Raw genomic sequence first — 17,358 nt, 5'->3', positions numbered from 1 at the left:
TTTTTTTTTTACTGAACTGGATTTGAAGTGAAGAACAACACATCTAAATAAGATCATTATAGGTCATGAGGTCCTGGAATGACAGTTGAAAATGAATCAATAGGACTGCATATTGGAGACTAAGACAGCATTTTCAATTCCATTTTCTCCACTCGTGATCATCCCTGTAGTGTAAATTCACCACATAATCTTTGGTCCTATTCTTGAAATTTCTTGGCATTTTCCCCTTTATTCACCTTCCCAAAGCCTTGTTCCTGAGCACCTTTAACTCTTGGGGGGCTAACTGAGGCTTAATGATCACCTGCTCATGGTAGCTGCACATGTCTACTGTCACTTCCACAGCCATGCTGACATCCCGGACAAGCTGTGGATGTGTAGGTGAAAGACACACAATGACTCAATAAGTGCAAGGTAATTATCCAGGATCCCTGCCAGGGAGAAGGTCATCGAGTAAAACGTAACAATTAAGCCACAGTGTAAGATGTTTCTCTTTTTTTAAATCATCACAGGAGCATGGTGTCCCCTCAGCTAAGGACCTTCTGACCACATCTCTAGATTTCAGCTCAGCGACGCGGCTGACGCAATGATTCAGCTGAATGGCTGATTAGCGGCCAATGTGAAATGTGGCCTTTGTCGCCGTTCTCCCTCAGGAAATGGAGATATGTGTTTGATGATGGAGTGTCAGATAGTATGATATTGCATTTTCCCAGAGGGACCCGGGGAGCCTGAGGACAACACTGTGGTGCCTTTCACAGCGGCAGACCTCATTGTGTTCGGGGGCTTTTATCTCTAAATACAATCAGGTGGCTGTGGGTAAAAATGTATGATCATTCATGCAGGAGACAAGTAGCAGTGTGCAGCGTGTCCCTGTAGACGTGCACACGCATGCACACGCAAACATTCAGGTAATTTTCTGTTTTATTCGTGTTGGCAGCAAGGCCGCACCGTTAATCGCGACATAATCTAAATCCCATTACAAGCAAGTGTAATGTCCACATCAGAAGTCACTGCAATTAATTGATAAATATAAATTGTGCATTCTGCAGTGCTGCAGGAATTCAATGGCCCCAAGAAGTTTGCTCTTTAGGTGAGGAAAAAATACCTTTTCATATATTTCATTATGAAAATGACAGTTTGACCATAAAATTGACATTGCTGTGAACACTCGGCTGTTCTAGGGGGCCCTCCTCTTAGCCTTGGGGCTCCAGGCAACCGTGTGCTTTGCCCGCCCTGTTGCAACGCCTCTGCTCTCAGCAGACATCCATCTGCGCTCACGGTGAAATTTGGCAGGAGCTCACCAGAGCAATTGATTAAACACATATGCATTTGCACAGTCATACATAGATTTGCTTTGCAGGGTTCGTGTTTATTGAATAGACGGGGGGGGGTTATATTATTGCTGATGTATATGGTTTTAGTTTAGCGCTATGTGTTTTTCTTTTCGACACCAGCTTTATTAAAGTTGGAGAGATGAACTTGGCAGAAAAAAATTCAAATGCAAGCAGGCTTTGTCTTCTCTGTTGACATTTAATCAGCCCATGGTACTGACTCTGTTGGGAAGAAATCACTGCTCTGTCAAAGGAGACCTCACCATGACTGCTTTTCTAAAGAATGCTAAAAATAGAAAGAGACGGATAGTGTCGCATTGGCAGTTTTGCCTTGATTTCGTCTGGGTAAGGAACAGAAAGGAGGTTTTATTTCCCGGAATTACGAGCAGCAAGGAACAAATAAGCCACAGGACTCAAAGCAGTTGCAGCTTCCCCTCGGCCAGAAGTGACGCAAGTTCACAACAAGGACATTTATGACTTGAGGTCTAATAGCTTCCTTCTATTCTCGCTTCAGGGCCAACCATTGAAGATTTCTCCATTTCACCATCCATACCAAAGACCACCGCAATTTTGACCACCACGGCCGTGTCCACTGCAAAGGGGCACGCAAACACCACAGTGACAGGGGCGGATCCAAGAGATGGGAGAGATCCCTTTGAGGACACCCATGGGACAAGTACAGCTAAGCCGACTGTACCAGAGCTGCTCCCGACACCCAGGCGCTTCTGTGAGGTGACAAGGAGGAGAGCAATTGACTGGCCCCAGACCCACGCCGGAACCACTGTGGAGCGGCCCTGCCCCAAAGGGACGAGAGGTAGGCCACCATCTGGATTTTGTGTACAGTGTATACCAATGTCATGTCATTTCATGTCTTTACATCTGCACAGGATTCTATAAATAATGTCTTATTCTGCCCACAAGCCTTATAGAAGTACCATTAAGTAAAACTTCTGCAATTTGAATTCAATTAATCACACACTGTGATTAATCACACACTGGAATTTGTTTTTTTTTTGCTTTAACCAGTCCCTCCAGCAATGTGTGAACGTAAATTCAACCAATTACCGTGACTGTTGCGTAACCTTGCATTTTTGCCCAGTCTGTGCAACTTTTCCCTGACTTTGACCAATCACACTAGTTTACTGCAAGACAAATCCCCCGTGTGACAGAGGCCATTTCATCATTCTTCATTGATCAGTCTGCTGGGTCGGGACCAAAAACTTTGGACAGTACTGTTTACATTGGGGTGTATTACGTGCAGCTGCTCCTCGCTCTCCTCTCCACAGACACACACTGAGTTGCAGACACACTCATCAAAAACGGGGATTTTTATTGCAAGATTTCGCCTCCGCTTCGCAGCAAAAAAAAAAAAAAACCCAGCTCATGTCTTCACAGAAAACAATATTTTCTAACGAGCATTGAACTCGGTCAGTTTGATGTTTGTAACTAAAACTGCAATTTAATGCTGCTACTGCTTAATGGGGGGGTGGGGGGGGGAGAGAGAGCAAGCAAGCAAGCAAGCAAGCAAGCAGCTGTGGTTTGAGAGCGCTAAAGGATATACTGAATGCAGAGAGCGGGAACAAACTCGGAGCAGTGAAACGGACACTAAGTACATTTTTCTGATCGTTACACAGCGGTTATAAATAAAACCAAGCAGTTGAATTTGAATGTAAATACAGACAAGCCGTGAGAATAGTGAAGCTTCTCCTCTGACTGTGAGTGAGTGTCGCGCAGCCTGCAGCTCTCCGACAAAGAGACCTTGATCATTTTGTTGAAATATTCACATTTCTGTTTAAATCGTACAGATTACAGTCTGATTACGACTCATGTTTACATTACATCCACTGCCATGTATTCCGGATGTATGTCTTCAACTAAAATTTAGAACACACCACGTGTCTTTAATCTGATTATTGCTTACCAATAGCACCCTATTCAGAAATTAGAAAATGCACTCTCCGTGGCAGTTGCTCATTCAGATTATCGTCTTAAAAAAATATCACACATCAAACTGAAAGCACAAAATCTGTCAAGTAACATAGTGACTGAATTACCAGGAGAACCAGAAAAGTGTGGCCCACTAACAGAGCATTCAAGAAACCGACAGAAATGTCTTCATTAAATCTGGACAGTGTGTTCACAGTTCTGTCGTCCTGTTGAAATGCTTTCTGGAATAAGGGGAATTCAGCAGTAAGTCATTACGCCAGTTCAGCTAACAATGCTATTCACACAGGAATCGCTCACAAGTTACCTCAACACCCCATCACAGAGACTGAAGGGACTGTCACAGTCGAAATCGGGGCTGCTGCAGGATGAAAGCAAAGGAACAGACGGTGTTTTTCCTGTTGCAGTGAAAGGGAAAATACAAATCTAAACATATTACATGCTTAGTAATGCTCATTAGGCGCAGTCCTGGGTTGTATTTAAACAGAGGTAAATAAACTGTTCAGAATTTGTGAAAAGTTTATTGCAAATAACAAACCCGTGTGTATTGATTTATTTCTGTCAGCTATGTAGGAACCGGATAGTCTTCTAGCGTCCATGCTACATTTTTCATTTGAGCAGAATGTACACAACTTTCAGGCTTTTTAGTTTGTTTGTAAATTGTTGCTCCTGCCAAACGGTTTAGTTTCCGGTGACGAATAAAAGCTCAGCGGGAGAAGCACTTTCCGAGTATGACTCTGGGTTCTCTCCAACTGATGTGTTTATTCTGTGGTACTGCAGGCATCGCCTCCTTCCTCTGCACCGTGGCAGGGACCTGGTGTTCCAAAGGACCAGACCTCAGCAACTGCACCTCCCACTGGGTTACTCAAGTGGCACAAAAGGTAAACCGTGAATGTGTCAGTCATACCATACAGCAGCGAAAAAGCATGTCACACAGCTAAAATACAGCGCCGAGTCACAACCTTTCACCCGTTTGCTTGCTGTACATTTTTATTATTCCTGTGAAGAACTGGTCTGTGGTACAGATCCTGGAAATAGTTTTCTCCACTGTAGCAGCAGTAGTTGTGGTAGCAGAGAGAAAGCAGCTTAAAAACACCAGGTTAAAATGCCAAGAACTGAACTCTTTACTTTAGTCTTTAAGAGCCAGTTTTCTGCTTTGATGGTCAACAGTAATGCAGGTAAGGGTCTGTTGTTGACAGTTTTTCAGTCGCCTGCCCAGATCATAACACCATGCAAAACATTACAGCATATGGTATTCTGAGAAAGAAACGCCTTTTTTGTCTTTATGACTGGAAAAACCCTGACTAAAAGCATCAGGTTCACACAGGGTTCACAGGTTTTGTCCAACGACATTTGGAGAAATGATTAACAGGCGCCCAATTCCATGCATTACTGCTTATTACTACGAGTACAAAAAAAGGTTATTGTGCATTTGCTTTTTTAGTGTTTAGTTTTAAAGGCAATATGCTAAAAACACAAAGGACAAATAATAAAAAAAAATGATTCCGTTTAGTAAACACATTAGTGCTGTACCCAGTGTCAAATGACTGCTTTTTAAGTTAAGGATTATTCAGACTTTTCTCCCGCATGCTTGTACCCATTACACTGACACAAGGAAACTAGTGACTGGATGAGGTATTATTATTCTTACATATTTGCTCATTAATTAGTAAAACAAGAGACAAACTATGTATAATTAAGTGAGATGATGGGATTAGTGTTTTGTTGTTGTTTCCCCTTAATTTAGTTGCCCGTGGTTGTAGTTCTGCTGCCATTAGTCGTCTAGTTTGTTCAACTCTGGGAGAACGTTCAAATATCTCTGACTCTGAATTACACCTTGGAGGGCAAATTGGACAAACATTTTGCCTCCCACTCAGCCACTCGTAATTATTGTTTGTATGATAAGACAAGAAATCTCTATCAGCTTTCGCTTTGTGAGGTTTAATTGGTGACGGCGTTCCAAAATCGCCCTGCGATTGTCTTCTGTTGTGCTCCATTATCTGTACGTGTAACACTGAGAAGATGAAGGACTCCTTGTAAACTAACCGCAATAGCGTTGTACCATCAGGACTGGTGAACTGTATTTGATGTGTGTTTTTTTTTTTTTTTAAATTAGTATGTGGTTTGAAATTGGGTCACAGCTCAATCATGGCAGGTTGGGGGAGCGTGGGTGGGTACATCCAAAGAATTAGACCATTTTAACACGGAAGAAGTGCTGTATTACACTGATAATAGATGATAGCATCGACACTGACAGCTCATCATCATCGGCAAGCACTGGGATTTTTCCTTTCTTTTCTTAAGCCCGTGTATCTCGGTTGTCTATTATGTTCCCTGCTAAACATGCACACCCCGTGCTTGCATTCATTCTACTACGCATAATGACTTTCTCCGTCGGAACCAGCTGTGTTGCAGTGAATTAGGAGTGAGGTGTACTGTATGTGGGCTATCTCACCCTCACATCGCGGTAGCATCATTTCAGGCATGCCTCACTAACACCTCCCCGACGCCCCCCCCCCCATGATTCCTTTGTTGCTGTTTTTAGATCCGAAGTGGTGAAAATGCTGCTAATTTAGCCAATGAGCTGGCACGCCACACACAGGGCCCAGTGTTTGCCGGAGACGTCAGCTCCTCGGTGCGCCTGATGGAGCAGCTCGTGGACATCCTGGATGCTCAGCTGCAGGAGCTCAGGCCCAGTGAGAAGGACTCAGCTGGACGCAGCTTCAACAAGGTACCGTGAAATTCTTGTCTGGCTTATTGTAACCTCTCATTACACTTTGTCCCCTTCTTGGCCCAGCTCAGTGTCAGCATGACTCAGGACATTCATTAGTAGGACACCTACCGCTACACAGACAAACACAAGCCTGTGGCTGCACTCACCTACATGCACACACACACACACACACACATCTGTGGAAACACACACAGGTGAGGGGGCTAGAGAGGCTGGTCTGGCCCTGAGGGGAAGCTCATTCCTCTATAGCTCCCTGGTAATTACCCATGGCTTTCGAAACACAGGCTCACCTGGCAGTTCCATCTTAACGGAGCTAATGGCCATGAGCCCCCCACCAACACAGAGAACAACTTTTCATTGCTGACAAGTGTGGAACTGTTCTCTCCCGGAGCTTCTGCAACCGCTTGAAGAGGAAAGTGTAGGCCCAAGACGTGCCTACATCTCTCAGCTGCAGGCAATCCCATAGAGAGTTGAGTGACAGTTTGAAAGATTGCGTTGTTATTCAGACTCTCTCGTTTCTCTGTAAACAAGGTGATTTGCACCACAATTATGCCTGTCGTTTCTGCCCTTCTGTTCATCATGTTCCAGTCGTCAGATGCTGTCACGTATTTGAAGATATTGTTCCACTGCTTAATGAAAGGTTTTCGGTTCATCTCTGTGTAAAATCTATTAGCGATCTCCGGAAACTTATTCTGCTTGTGCAGTCTGTCACAGCTGTCAGACATCAAACCTCTGAAAGCACTGCAGCCATTGACATTTTTACAGTCAAGTTCAAGCGACACGATTTTCAACCCAATAGTCAGTCATCGACGGGTTTTGCAAGTCATGGCTAATCGACAGTTGCTTCGTATAAAGTATTCAAAGACACAGTCTGGCCACTGACGCCTTCCTGGCGTGCCGCAGATCCGATCTCATTTCCAGCACGCTTGAAATTTGATCAGAGTCTGCGACGACTCAAGCCACCCCAGCCAATCAGAGATCGGAACGGAGTGACAGATGCTAAGACCCAAACGGCAACGCTACACCAGATCAGAGGAAATCTAAAGAAGAAAACGGCAAAAAGAAACGTGACATCTCAAAATGTGACAGAGATCACAGACAGGGGGGCTTCAATAAAAGTTCAGTGGTCGACATGTAGGCACGACACTGAGCTAAATTTAGCCCGGTTTCGTGCCTCATTCCTTGTGTCACTTTTCATGTGTGTTTTTACGATTACATGTGTTTTCATAACTTAACATAAGAGTCTCCTGGTGAAAGATTGTCTCGTACGTGACCTCCATACTCAGAGACTCCACATTATAAGATTTCTATTAGGTTTCCAGCCTTTCTTGGAACCAGAGCTCAGTTATTGTACCTATTGTTTCTCCTTAAAGTCGTGAGTTTTAAAAATTGTTTACTTCAATAATGGACAACCGAAATCTCCTCTGCAGTAAAATACAGATGCACTCCACAGTGCAGGTGCAATGTTGTCAAATCAGGAAATCGTATTTCCAATCACCCATCCTCACTTTGCTGTTTGAGTGATGAAGGAAATTGGTTGACTACGCTGACCCGACAAATGATGTCCATTCAATGTGGAAATGAAGCACATTAATGGTTGTCTCTTATAAAAGAGACAAATATACAATACAAAAAAACTTAAGCCCTACAATGTACATTTAAGAATAAACACTAACAATGTAAAGTTTATAGGATTTTTATTAATGAAACTACAGAGGTTTTCATGATTTGGGAGGTCCATGAGAACAGTTTTGTCGAAGAACCATTTCGATTTCCTGCGTGTGTGTGTGTGTTTTTTCTGAGGATATAACGTGGACACAAATAACACTATCTATTATTTTTTTTCCTATTCAATGGAAGAGCCACAGAATTTGATTGTCTCTGGTTTGACTCAAGCAAGAGAAAAGGGCAACTTATTTAAAACCAAGAGACCAACAGAGGGATTTTAAAAGCAGCAGTGCCATATTATTCTCTCCATGCCATGAAATACAAATTACCTCATTCCACATTGTTTATCTTCTCAACATACTTTAAAGCATCACTAATGGGGAGCATCAGAATCTCGTCTCAGCATATTTTTTTTTCCTCCCCCCACAGGGCTGTGCATTTCTCATCTCTTCTACTCACTATTATGTGATTCATATTCATTTTTAGATTTCCAGCACTCTTACCCCCAAAAAGCTTTTAGCGCTGTCGCATCACTTTCAGGTTATAGTTCACAAACCTGATATTTCTCTTTCTTATATCAATTCTGTCTCTTTATGGTAAGTAGCTTGATTTAATGGTTTCTGTTTTCTGTCTATCTCTCTCTGCAATTCGTTCTCTTGCGCTTGTGATCCTCTTGTTGTATGGAAAAGCTTCAAAAAAGAGAGAAGACTTGCAGGGCATACATGAAGGTATAACTACCAGGCTTTCCATGTTGTATCCCCCTGATCCCCAATGTCTGATCAGCAGCATGCAGCACTGTCACTCGCAATGTCCTTGATTGTTTTGTCACAGTTTGTGCCTGGTGATCCCGCTTGTAAAAGATATGGCTGCTTCTTCATCTGACTCGGCTGACTGTTCTGTCATTTCTGTCCGTCTGAGGATGCAACTGTCAATATCACTCCGTCTTTGTCCTATTTTCCCCTCCTCTTGTGTGCTATCACTTGTAAATTTTTCTTTCACTTTTCTCTCTCTCTCCTTCTTTTCGTCCTCCCCCACTCGTTCTCTCTCTCTCTCTCTCTCTCTCTTCGTCTCTCTTGTCAGCTCTTTATACATTGTGTGAATAATTGCCTTCCCACGGTCGTAATTGCACCTCCCTGTCAGCCAGAAGTGTGATCAAAGTGGCAGAGTGCTCAATTTTCACTTGCTTACATTGTACAATTCTCGTCTCTGTTGTCCCCACTGCAAAAAAGAATAATCTCTTCTTCCATTGGAGGTGTGCTTTATCTGTGGAATTAATTTCTAAGTCCATTAAGATATGTGTGATCCATTCTGATTTTTGATTCTTGACATGTAGCTTCTCCTCTGCTGTGGTAGACTTACTTGGTTGTGTTGAGAGACAAGTACACGATGGAAAGACACCAGAAGTAGATTCTCCAAGTTCAGGTTATTTAGACTTGAGGGTTTTTTTTGGGAGAAAGGGAAATTATTTTTCCCCTTAACTGAGTTTGAAATGTCTTTTTAGCCATGTGTGTGTCATGGTAATGTAGAAAAATGTTTCATTCAGACTGAAATATCTCAGCAACTTAGTGATGGATTACCTTGAAATGTAGCACAGACACATGAGGTTTCCGCATGATTTTTTTTCTTCCCACTTTTCGTCGAACACAGCAGGTTGAACCCGCCCCGCACCCGTCTCCAAATTGGCACTGTTGAAGGATGCCAAATTAGCCATTAGCAGTTTCTGTTTGCAGCGCACCCCTGGATGTTGAGATAATTATCGCTAGATTACTTTTGCACGGAAGAAGACATAAAAAAACAACATAAATCTTCTAAAATAAAGTCGCTTTCTTTGCTCCCTTATCTCCAAGCAAGTAATGGCATAATATAATAAGAAATAATGATAGGATATGAATCAGAGTAAGTCACAAGCGTAAAAAAAAGAACGCCTGTGTCAAGATTTGACTGAGGAAAAATGTAAGCTGAATGAATTTCTACCAAATATTTCAGCATTCTATAAACTTAATGTTTTTAAATGCTTTTTTGTAAGTAATCAAAAGAAAGGGATTGGATGAACTTAAACTTGCACTTTGATCTGTAACTTAATACCTGCAAAAACAAATAAGTAAGTAAGATAAACATGCAGAATAAAAGTACATTTGTATCATTACATGTTTGCATTTAGCTCAAAGTACTAGAGGCCCTGTATTAACTTAGTTAAGCTTTTGAGCTTATTCTTGTTCTCGGTCTTGACGTCAGCGCTGTCCCCAAGCGTTCACCGCACGATCCCTTTCTCTGGCTACAGTGAGTCATGGGGACTCCCCTGCTAGCACCCCTGTGATTTGTGAAGTGACCTCCACCCAGGCAAGAATTAAAGAGGACTCGATGAAGACACAGATTTTTTCTGAGTTGCACAAATTAGAGACAGCCAGCTCCCCCCAACCCCCTATTTGGATTTCATGGATCCTTTGAGAATGGCTCACCGGGAGAGGAATAGCGTTTAATGTCTATGTGGCTGTAATGATTCTGACCCTGTAAACGCCACCTCTCCCTCTCGCTCCCTCTCCTTTTTCCTACACACACACACACACACAACTCCTATCGTAGTCACAGCTTGCAAGCTTCCAGTTGCATGCAAGGTCAGGGGCACAGCGATTGATTTCTGTGCTCGGGCCTGAGATACGAAGACACGCTGAGAGCTCTGTGTCATCATCACTGTGGTTAACGTAAGCTATGTGGTTAAATGTTGCGGTTAATCATATATTGGTGCAGACTTTTGTTGATCCCCCTTTCTTGTTATTCAAGGCAAACGGATAATCCCGTCAGTGGTCAATTAGTGTTTGGGATAATCATAGCTGTGACTAATTGGTACAGTGAGCAGGGGCTTGTTGTGGTTAATTACCATTATTGTGGCGTGCCTAGCTGTGGTTAATGACACCTATGGTTAAATTGTCACTCTGATTTGTCGCACCAAGGGAATTGGAGTACAACTGTCTGCCCTGAGTGGGATTTGTGAACATTAGTTGTGGCTCGCTTGTGCCAGCCTGTCATGAACTCACTCCTGCGGGGTCAAGGGGAAACTCTTGTTTTAGCAACATACGATATCTGTGTGGATTTGGTGGAATGTTTTACTTACTTACTTCTTATCTGAGAGCAGGAAATGAATGGATTGCCATTGAAAAAACAAGCAGAGCATCCTGACTTACTCCGGAGAGGATGAAGCATGGATTTCATGATAATGCCTCCTTTCCTCCAGGAGAATAGTATTAAGGCCATGATGGGCAGATCGTGTAATGGAAACAAATGTTTAGTTCATGGAAATGATTGGGGAAAAAAAGGTGCTTAAAACCAAAAATGTAGCTTTGTAGACAACTTCATCTAATGAATGGAAACAAACATTTGGTTTGTATTTGTATTTCACCGCAAGCGTTTTTACTTTATTATTAAATAAATACATTTGTCCAAAAGAGACCTCCTTTGATTGGATGCACCTTTTCCATAAACGGAACACTGGAAAGCACATACTGCATTTGTATCATCGTTATTTGTTACTTATGGCTTCTTCGAATCATCATGTCATCATTTGAAGTGACCTTGATATTTCAGTTCCAGTTGCTGTTGCTGTTTCTGTTGTCACTGTTGGCCCTGCATGCCCTTTTCATCATTTGCTGCCCAGTTCCCGCTCTTTGTTATTAACTGTGGTTATAATGGGAGGAAGCTGACATTTCACTTGTCTCCATGGATACAGGCCATTGTGGACACTGTTGACAACCTCCTGAGGCTGGAAGCTGTGAAATCCTGGAAAGACATGAATTCGACAGAGCAATCTCACGCAGCTACGATGCTACTGGATACCCTGGAGGAAGGGGCGTTTGTCCTTGCGGAAAACCTGATCGAGCCAGCGATCGTAAAAGTACCTGCAGAGAATATCAGTAAGTTCCTCTCACGTAACTATAAAACAGCATGTGCACATCTGTCAACCAGAATTAATGATGCTCATTGTTATGTTTCCTTATTGGCCGTGCACCACATATCATAGTTTAAACTGAGCGATAAAATCATTTTCAGGGTGTATTTTTTTTTTTATTATTATTTTTTAGGTTGGAATATAATATAAGAATGACCACATGTGGTTGACATCACAATAGAAGATTTGTCTCAAAAAAAAAAAGAATTCAAACAGTTGTGTCCTCACTGTGCGGTTTATTAACAGCACAGTCTCATTTATTAAATCAGCTCGGCACATAATTTCTACTTCGTTGCTATGGTTTTGATCTCCCACACACCTTTTCTTTTCTTTTATACATCATTGATTTCTAATCTTTTCCTTTGCGTAGTAAAGTCACTCCATTGAAATTGTGCTGCAAGATGAAGTGTCCAGATCTGTGGGACAAAACAAAGAAGCCAACCGAGTGGCACTGTTCTATTCATACCACGCTCTCTTCTCTCCTAGCCTTTCCCATCAAGTGTTAGTTAGCTAAGCTGATAAGTACTAGTTTCTCTGTCTCTTTGAAAAAGCGCTGATTAATATATTGTGTAACACGCTGTATATTGGCTACTTAATCACTGCATTCAGGCAGTTCAGGCATGCAGTGTTATGAGCCCTTGCTTATCCGCATAGTGGAGATAATATTCCTGTGGATAAACATAAATGCTGTCGTATGAAAACGGAAAGCTACTTACCTGCCCCCCCCCCCCTTGAAGAGTTTGAGAAAGTGTGAAAATGATTGTTGCTCCTAATTAGCAGTTTGTCAATGCTCAAATGGCATCTCCAGGCGAGCATCAAGGGCAATATGAGCGAGAGCAAAGGAAGAGCTTAAAAGAAGGCAAGAGGTGCAGCACGACGGGAGAACAATTCCACATCCTCGTCTGTCAGAAGTCATCTGTCTGAGGAAGTGAGGTTGTTTCTGATGGGAGGGAGTGCGCTGATACGTGTGTCCTCCTGACCCTTCAGTAATTTCACACATCAAAGGGAGCACCACCCAGCAGCTGGCATACTGGAGAGAGTGGCTGTAGGAATTTGGAGGATTTTCAGAGATTTGCTTGTTGAGCCAAGAGTTATCTGAACCCACGGGGGGAAAGAAAGTAAAAATAAAATGCTCAATGATATTTTTGATCCTATGAATATTTGACATTCATGCTGCAGTAAGCTTTGCGCTTGCTTTGGCTCATCCTGTATCATCACCCTTATCATTTTTCTTCTTTTGCTTGTGCCTCACAGGCATTGACAATGCAGACCAATGGCATTACTTTTTTTTTTTTTTAAGTGAATGACACTTAAAAGGTCCAATAATAGTGGACTCTTTTACTGGTACAATGAATATCAAATATTTAAAGAGCTGTTATACGCACCCTGTGCAGCTTTTGAAATGTTGCCTATGACTAATACATCTCTCTCTTTCTGTGTCTCTCCCTGTCCCCTCTCCTCTCACCTCTTTCAGTGCTAGAAGTGTACGTGTTAAGTACAGATGGCCAGGTGCAAGATTTCAGGTTCCCGCAGACGAGCAAAGGTGGAGCTTCACTTCAACTTTCCTCCAACACTGTCAAAGTCAACAGCAAAAATGGTGAGAACCAAACAATTGTCGTAAAAACACATTTAACGATGGTGGAAGTTTTGTTCCTTTCCCTGATATCAATACTGTGAATATCTTATATTATACGTCACATCTTAGCGGACAATGAGGATTCAACAGTTTACCGAGTAATTTGCTTTATGGAAGTTTATTTAATCAGATATTATTAAAATATTAGTGTGAGGCAGATGAGAAAATGTAGGCTTCTTGTGTCATACATTATGTTTGCTTTAAGCATAAAGCTGAAGGAAACCAAAAACGTGATTAGATTAGATTGGATTAGATTAGCATAAAGAGAGGAAGCAGGGGAAACGGCTTGCCTGGATCTCTAAATGCCAGTAGGCTCGCAGGCATCTCCAGCAATTAATAATTAACATAATGTATTTTGTGTGATATATTGCATATAAGTAATTTTTTTTTTTTTTTTACATCCAATCCTTTCTAGTTTCTTGATTACAAGAAAGCAAAAGCATAATTTCAGGGATTTAATTAGAAATTAAATGATCAACTTGCCATAAGTATTGAGACACTTTACTTGGGGCTTAATTTTGAAAGACCTTTGGCAGAGTCTCTGGTCGTCTTCGGCGTGATGCGATAAGCTTTGCTCACCAGGATTTGGGGATTTTCCGCCATTCTTCTCTGCAGATCCTCTTGATCTCTCAAGTTGGATGCGGACTGTCAGTGGACTGTCATTTCCAGTTCCCTTTAGAGGTGTTTGATTGGGTTCAAGTTGGGGATCAGGCTGGGCCATTCAAGGACATTGACATTGAGTTTTTTTCCTAAGCTCCTCCAGTGCAGTCTTGGCTGTATGCTGTGGGTCATTATCCTGTTAAAAGTTGGAACTTTGACACTTTCAGGTTTTCATTAAGGTTATCTTGGTACTTTGCCCTGCTCAGCTTACCCTCTGGCAGCCAGTCACTGCCTCTAAATAAACAACCACACAGCATGATTCTGCCACCAGCAGGCTTCATTATTGGTATCATGCTGGTGATGAGCAATGCCCAGTTTCCTTCAGGGTGATTATTGAGGCCAAAACAATACAAATCTGTGTGTCTTAAACCAGAGAGTGTGTTGGGTTTTTTTTTCCCGTTGAAGACCTCACACACACCTGATATTAACATCCATCCTCACTGATGCCAGACGTTTGTTTTAACATTAGTTTGTGCTCATATGGTAATTTATAATATGATCTAAATAGGGCTCAAATTCTCTGGAATGAACTTTGGGTTTTTGGTCATGTTTCTATTAAAAAACAATTGATCTAAAAATAAATAAAGTCCTGGTTATTACAAACGTTATTCACTGCACAATTTTAAAGGCCACTTTGCCAATTGGTAAACAGAAACACTTATTATCACTTTGGTCTGTGTACTTTATGTACACTGTATGTCTCTTTTATGAATCCTGCGTGTCTGACGGTTTCATTATTTCTGGTTGCAGGTGTGGCCAAGCTTGTGTTTGTGTTGTACAAGAATCTGGGTCAATTCCTCAGCACAGAGAATGCCACGCTGAGGGGAATGGGGGACCTGAACAAACGCAACCTTTCCCTCACTGTCAACTCCCACATCCTTTCAGCCTCTATCACCAAGGAGTCCAGCCGTGTGTTTGTGGCCGACCCAGTGATCTTCACACTGGAGCACCTGGATGTAAGCCCCCTCCTGAGACTCCCCTGTCCACTCTATAGAGCTGAGCTGTTAAAAATACTGCTGCGGCTACAAAGAGCCTTGATGTATTATTGTTTTGTGAAAGACTAAAGCACAGACGTCTTTATTATCCATGTGTGTCGTGAATAGTGATTAACGCAAATACCGACTTGTACAGTCGGAGAAGTCGTGTGGCTCACCTTGTGCTTTGAAAGTGCCACAGTAATCCGTCTCACGGTTTGTTTGTTTTTTGGGCTTTTTTAAATGTTCATCTCTTTCATCCCTTTAATTCCAACAAACCACTTAAAACGCTTGGTAAACCTTGTGAAACAAGCACACGTAAACAGACTTAACGCCTCACGTGTACTGACTGCCACTCGCAGTCTGAGATATGACGTTGTGTTTGTGTATGATCATGCATATTGCAGAACATGCTCATATATGTTTAATCATTTCTCCACTGCATGTTTGTGTTTTGTAGAAGGAGCACTACTACAACCCCAACTGTTCCTTCTGGAATTATTCTGAGCGGAGCATGATGGGATACTGGTCCACTCAGGGCTGTAAACTGCTGGAAACCAACAAGAGCCACACCACTTGCTCCTGCAATCACTTGACCAACTTTGCCATCCTCATGGCTCATAGGGGGAATGTGGTGAGTGGCCTTCGTCTTGTGTTTTTTTTTTTTTTTTTTGCCTCAGCTAGTAGCTCTTCTTCCATCTCGCTGACAAATTTGCATGTGCACGGCATGAACAAGAATGGCATTTCAGTGAAGATAATTAGATTAGCGCTGGGGGAGAAGGTAAGGTCGGGGGAAGAGGAGGGGAGAGCAGGGGAGAGCAGAAGAAGCAGGCTGTCACTTTCAAAGAGCGAGATTGTGGATCAGCATAGGAAGTACCATACCATTATCAGAAGTAATTATTTTTACCTGTGGTCCGTGTCTAATATCCCTCCATGCACGTGTCCCCGAGAATCATGGGAAAAGGTGCTGCTGAACCTCAGCCTTAACTTATGTTTCCACCACTCTTGAAGTGGTGGAGAATCCATTTGGTCGTGAAATGCAATTATAATCCAATTACATGATAAATAGCATGTGTAGCAAGGACCTAGCCCATAATAAATGTGGAGGATAAGTTTGTGGTTCGTTTAATAATATGTCCCAGCTCATGAACTCTGTCCCTGTCATCTGTCTTAACCTCAAACTTAACCACAGCTGGAAACCAGACCCGGAGGCAAGGCTTAGTCTCACACCAATCTACTACACATCACCTCAAATGCAACTCCTGGTCCCTATAAAATTACAAATATCACAGGAAGAACTGCCTCACTTTCAGGCCACCGTGTCGTTGAAAGATTTTTTTTTGGATACTCAAGTCTGCTTTTTTCACATTAGCCTGGTGCCCATCTTGAAACATGCTCAGTTTTTTTCTGATCTCATGCGACACACCGCAACTTGACCTCAAAAACAGAACCTGCATGTGGACGTCACATCACAAGGTTGTTCATTCTTCACGGTAGTTTTTCAACTGATGTCACTGTTGAGTCTGACTGCCAAATCACATAGCATGCAGTATAACCAAGTTAAATGACAGATGCAGAATTTCGTAAGTCTTAAATCAATATCAGGTGACCATATGAACAATAAAACACATTTTCATTGCCGTAAGACGATCCCTTCCAAATGTGTTCTCGTTAAAAGTGACGGGGGGGGGGGGGATCGGCTGTTTCAACCTTTTCTGTACAAAAACCACGCTATAGTTAAAGGTGATTAAAATATGCAAATCAGCGACCTTTAGCTTTTAAAACAATTACTGCAACCCCAATTAAAAACATTGCATGAGTGTGGCTGCCACATGGGAATTTTGTTAATAAGATGCTGCACTTATAAATCCACCATCAGAATCTGTTTTATTTTTTTAACCGTTGCATCTATTTGGTTCATTTTAGCATGTCAGCAAAAGGCAAGAGACTGTAAAAACATTATTTCCAATGCAGACCCTCGTTTTTCTTCTGCTCTGATCAAGACATTTGTGAGAAAGGTACTGAGGCTTTTTATGTCCGGTGTAGTTCAATATTTAGTTCTTAACATTTAGCTGCCCTCTGCTCACTCTGCTGGTGTGTGGTGTGTTGAACTGCGATGAGCTGTGTAATGGGATGGGCGGCGGTGGGTGGCAGAGTTTGCGGCCTACAAATGAAAATGTCTTCCAACTGAAACGTTACTATGGGTCGTTTTGGTCAACCCCTGAATGCGACCCATAGGTATGTTCTTAGTGCACAGATATTTTTCAACTCAACTAAGACACAAGTGTTAGTGAGATTAGGGTTAGGGCTAAAAAAGACGGTGCTAAAAAAAGTTCCGTGTGAAAGTCTAACGTGGGAGTCAAAGTCATGTTGACCACACAAGGTACCAGATTGATGTTATTTATACTCTCCCTCGGGGCGCCTATTTTAAAAACATACCTATTGGTCATGATTCCTGCATACGACCCATA

General features: G+C 42.2%; 1 protein-coding gene across 9 annotated transcripts in view; it reads left to right on the top strand.

Moving 5' to 3' along the window:
* The window catches only part of LOC131458965 (adhesion G protein-coupled receptor L2-like), a 91,617-nt gene that overhangs the window by 59,255 nt on the left and 15,004 nt on the right, over nt 1-17,358 (top strand). For 7 of the 9 annotated variants that reach the window (XM_058628395.1, XM_058628531.1, XM_058628691.1 and 4 more), the window contains exons 6-13: nt 1,843-2,142; nt 4,053-4,153; nt 5,818-6,003; nt 8,364-8,402; nt 11,399-11,582; nt 13,092-13,214; nt 14,664-14,869; nt 15,348-15,521. In XM_058628395.1, coding sequence (XP_058484378.1) covers nt 1,843-2,142; nt 4,053-4,153; nt 5,818-6,003; nt 8,364-8,402; nt 11,399-11,582; nt 13,092-13,214; nt 14,664-14,869; nt 15,348-15,521 — 1,313 coding nt within the window. The remainder of the gene's footprint in view (nt 1-1,842; nt 2,143-4,052; nt 4,154-5,817; nt 6,004-8,363; nt 8,403-11,398; nt 11,583-13,091; nt 13,215-14,663; nt 14,870-15,347; nt 15,522-17,358) is intronic. The other 2 variants (XM_058628483.1, XM_058628612.1) reach the window with 1 other exon arrangement.

This window comes from Solea solea, chromosome 1 (assembly GCF_958295425.1).
Source record: "Solea solea chromosome 1, fSolSol10.1, whole genome shotgun sequence".
NCBI lineage: Eukaryota > Metazoa > Chordata > Actinopteri > Pleuronectiformes > Soleidae > Solea > Solea solea.
The sequence above is the reverse complement of the archived record's forward strand: the minus strand, read 5'-3'. Positions and strand labels throughout refer to the sequence as shown.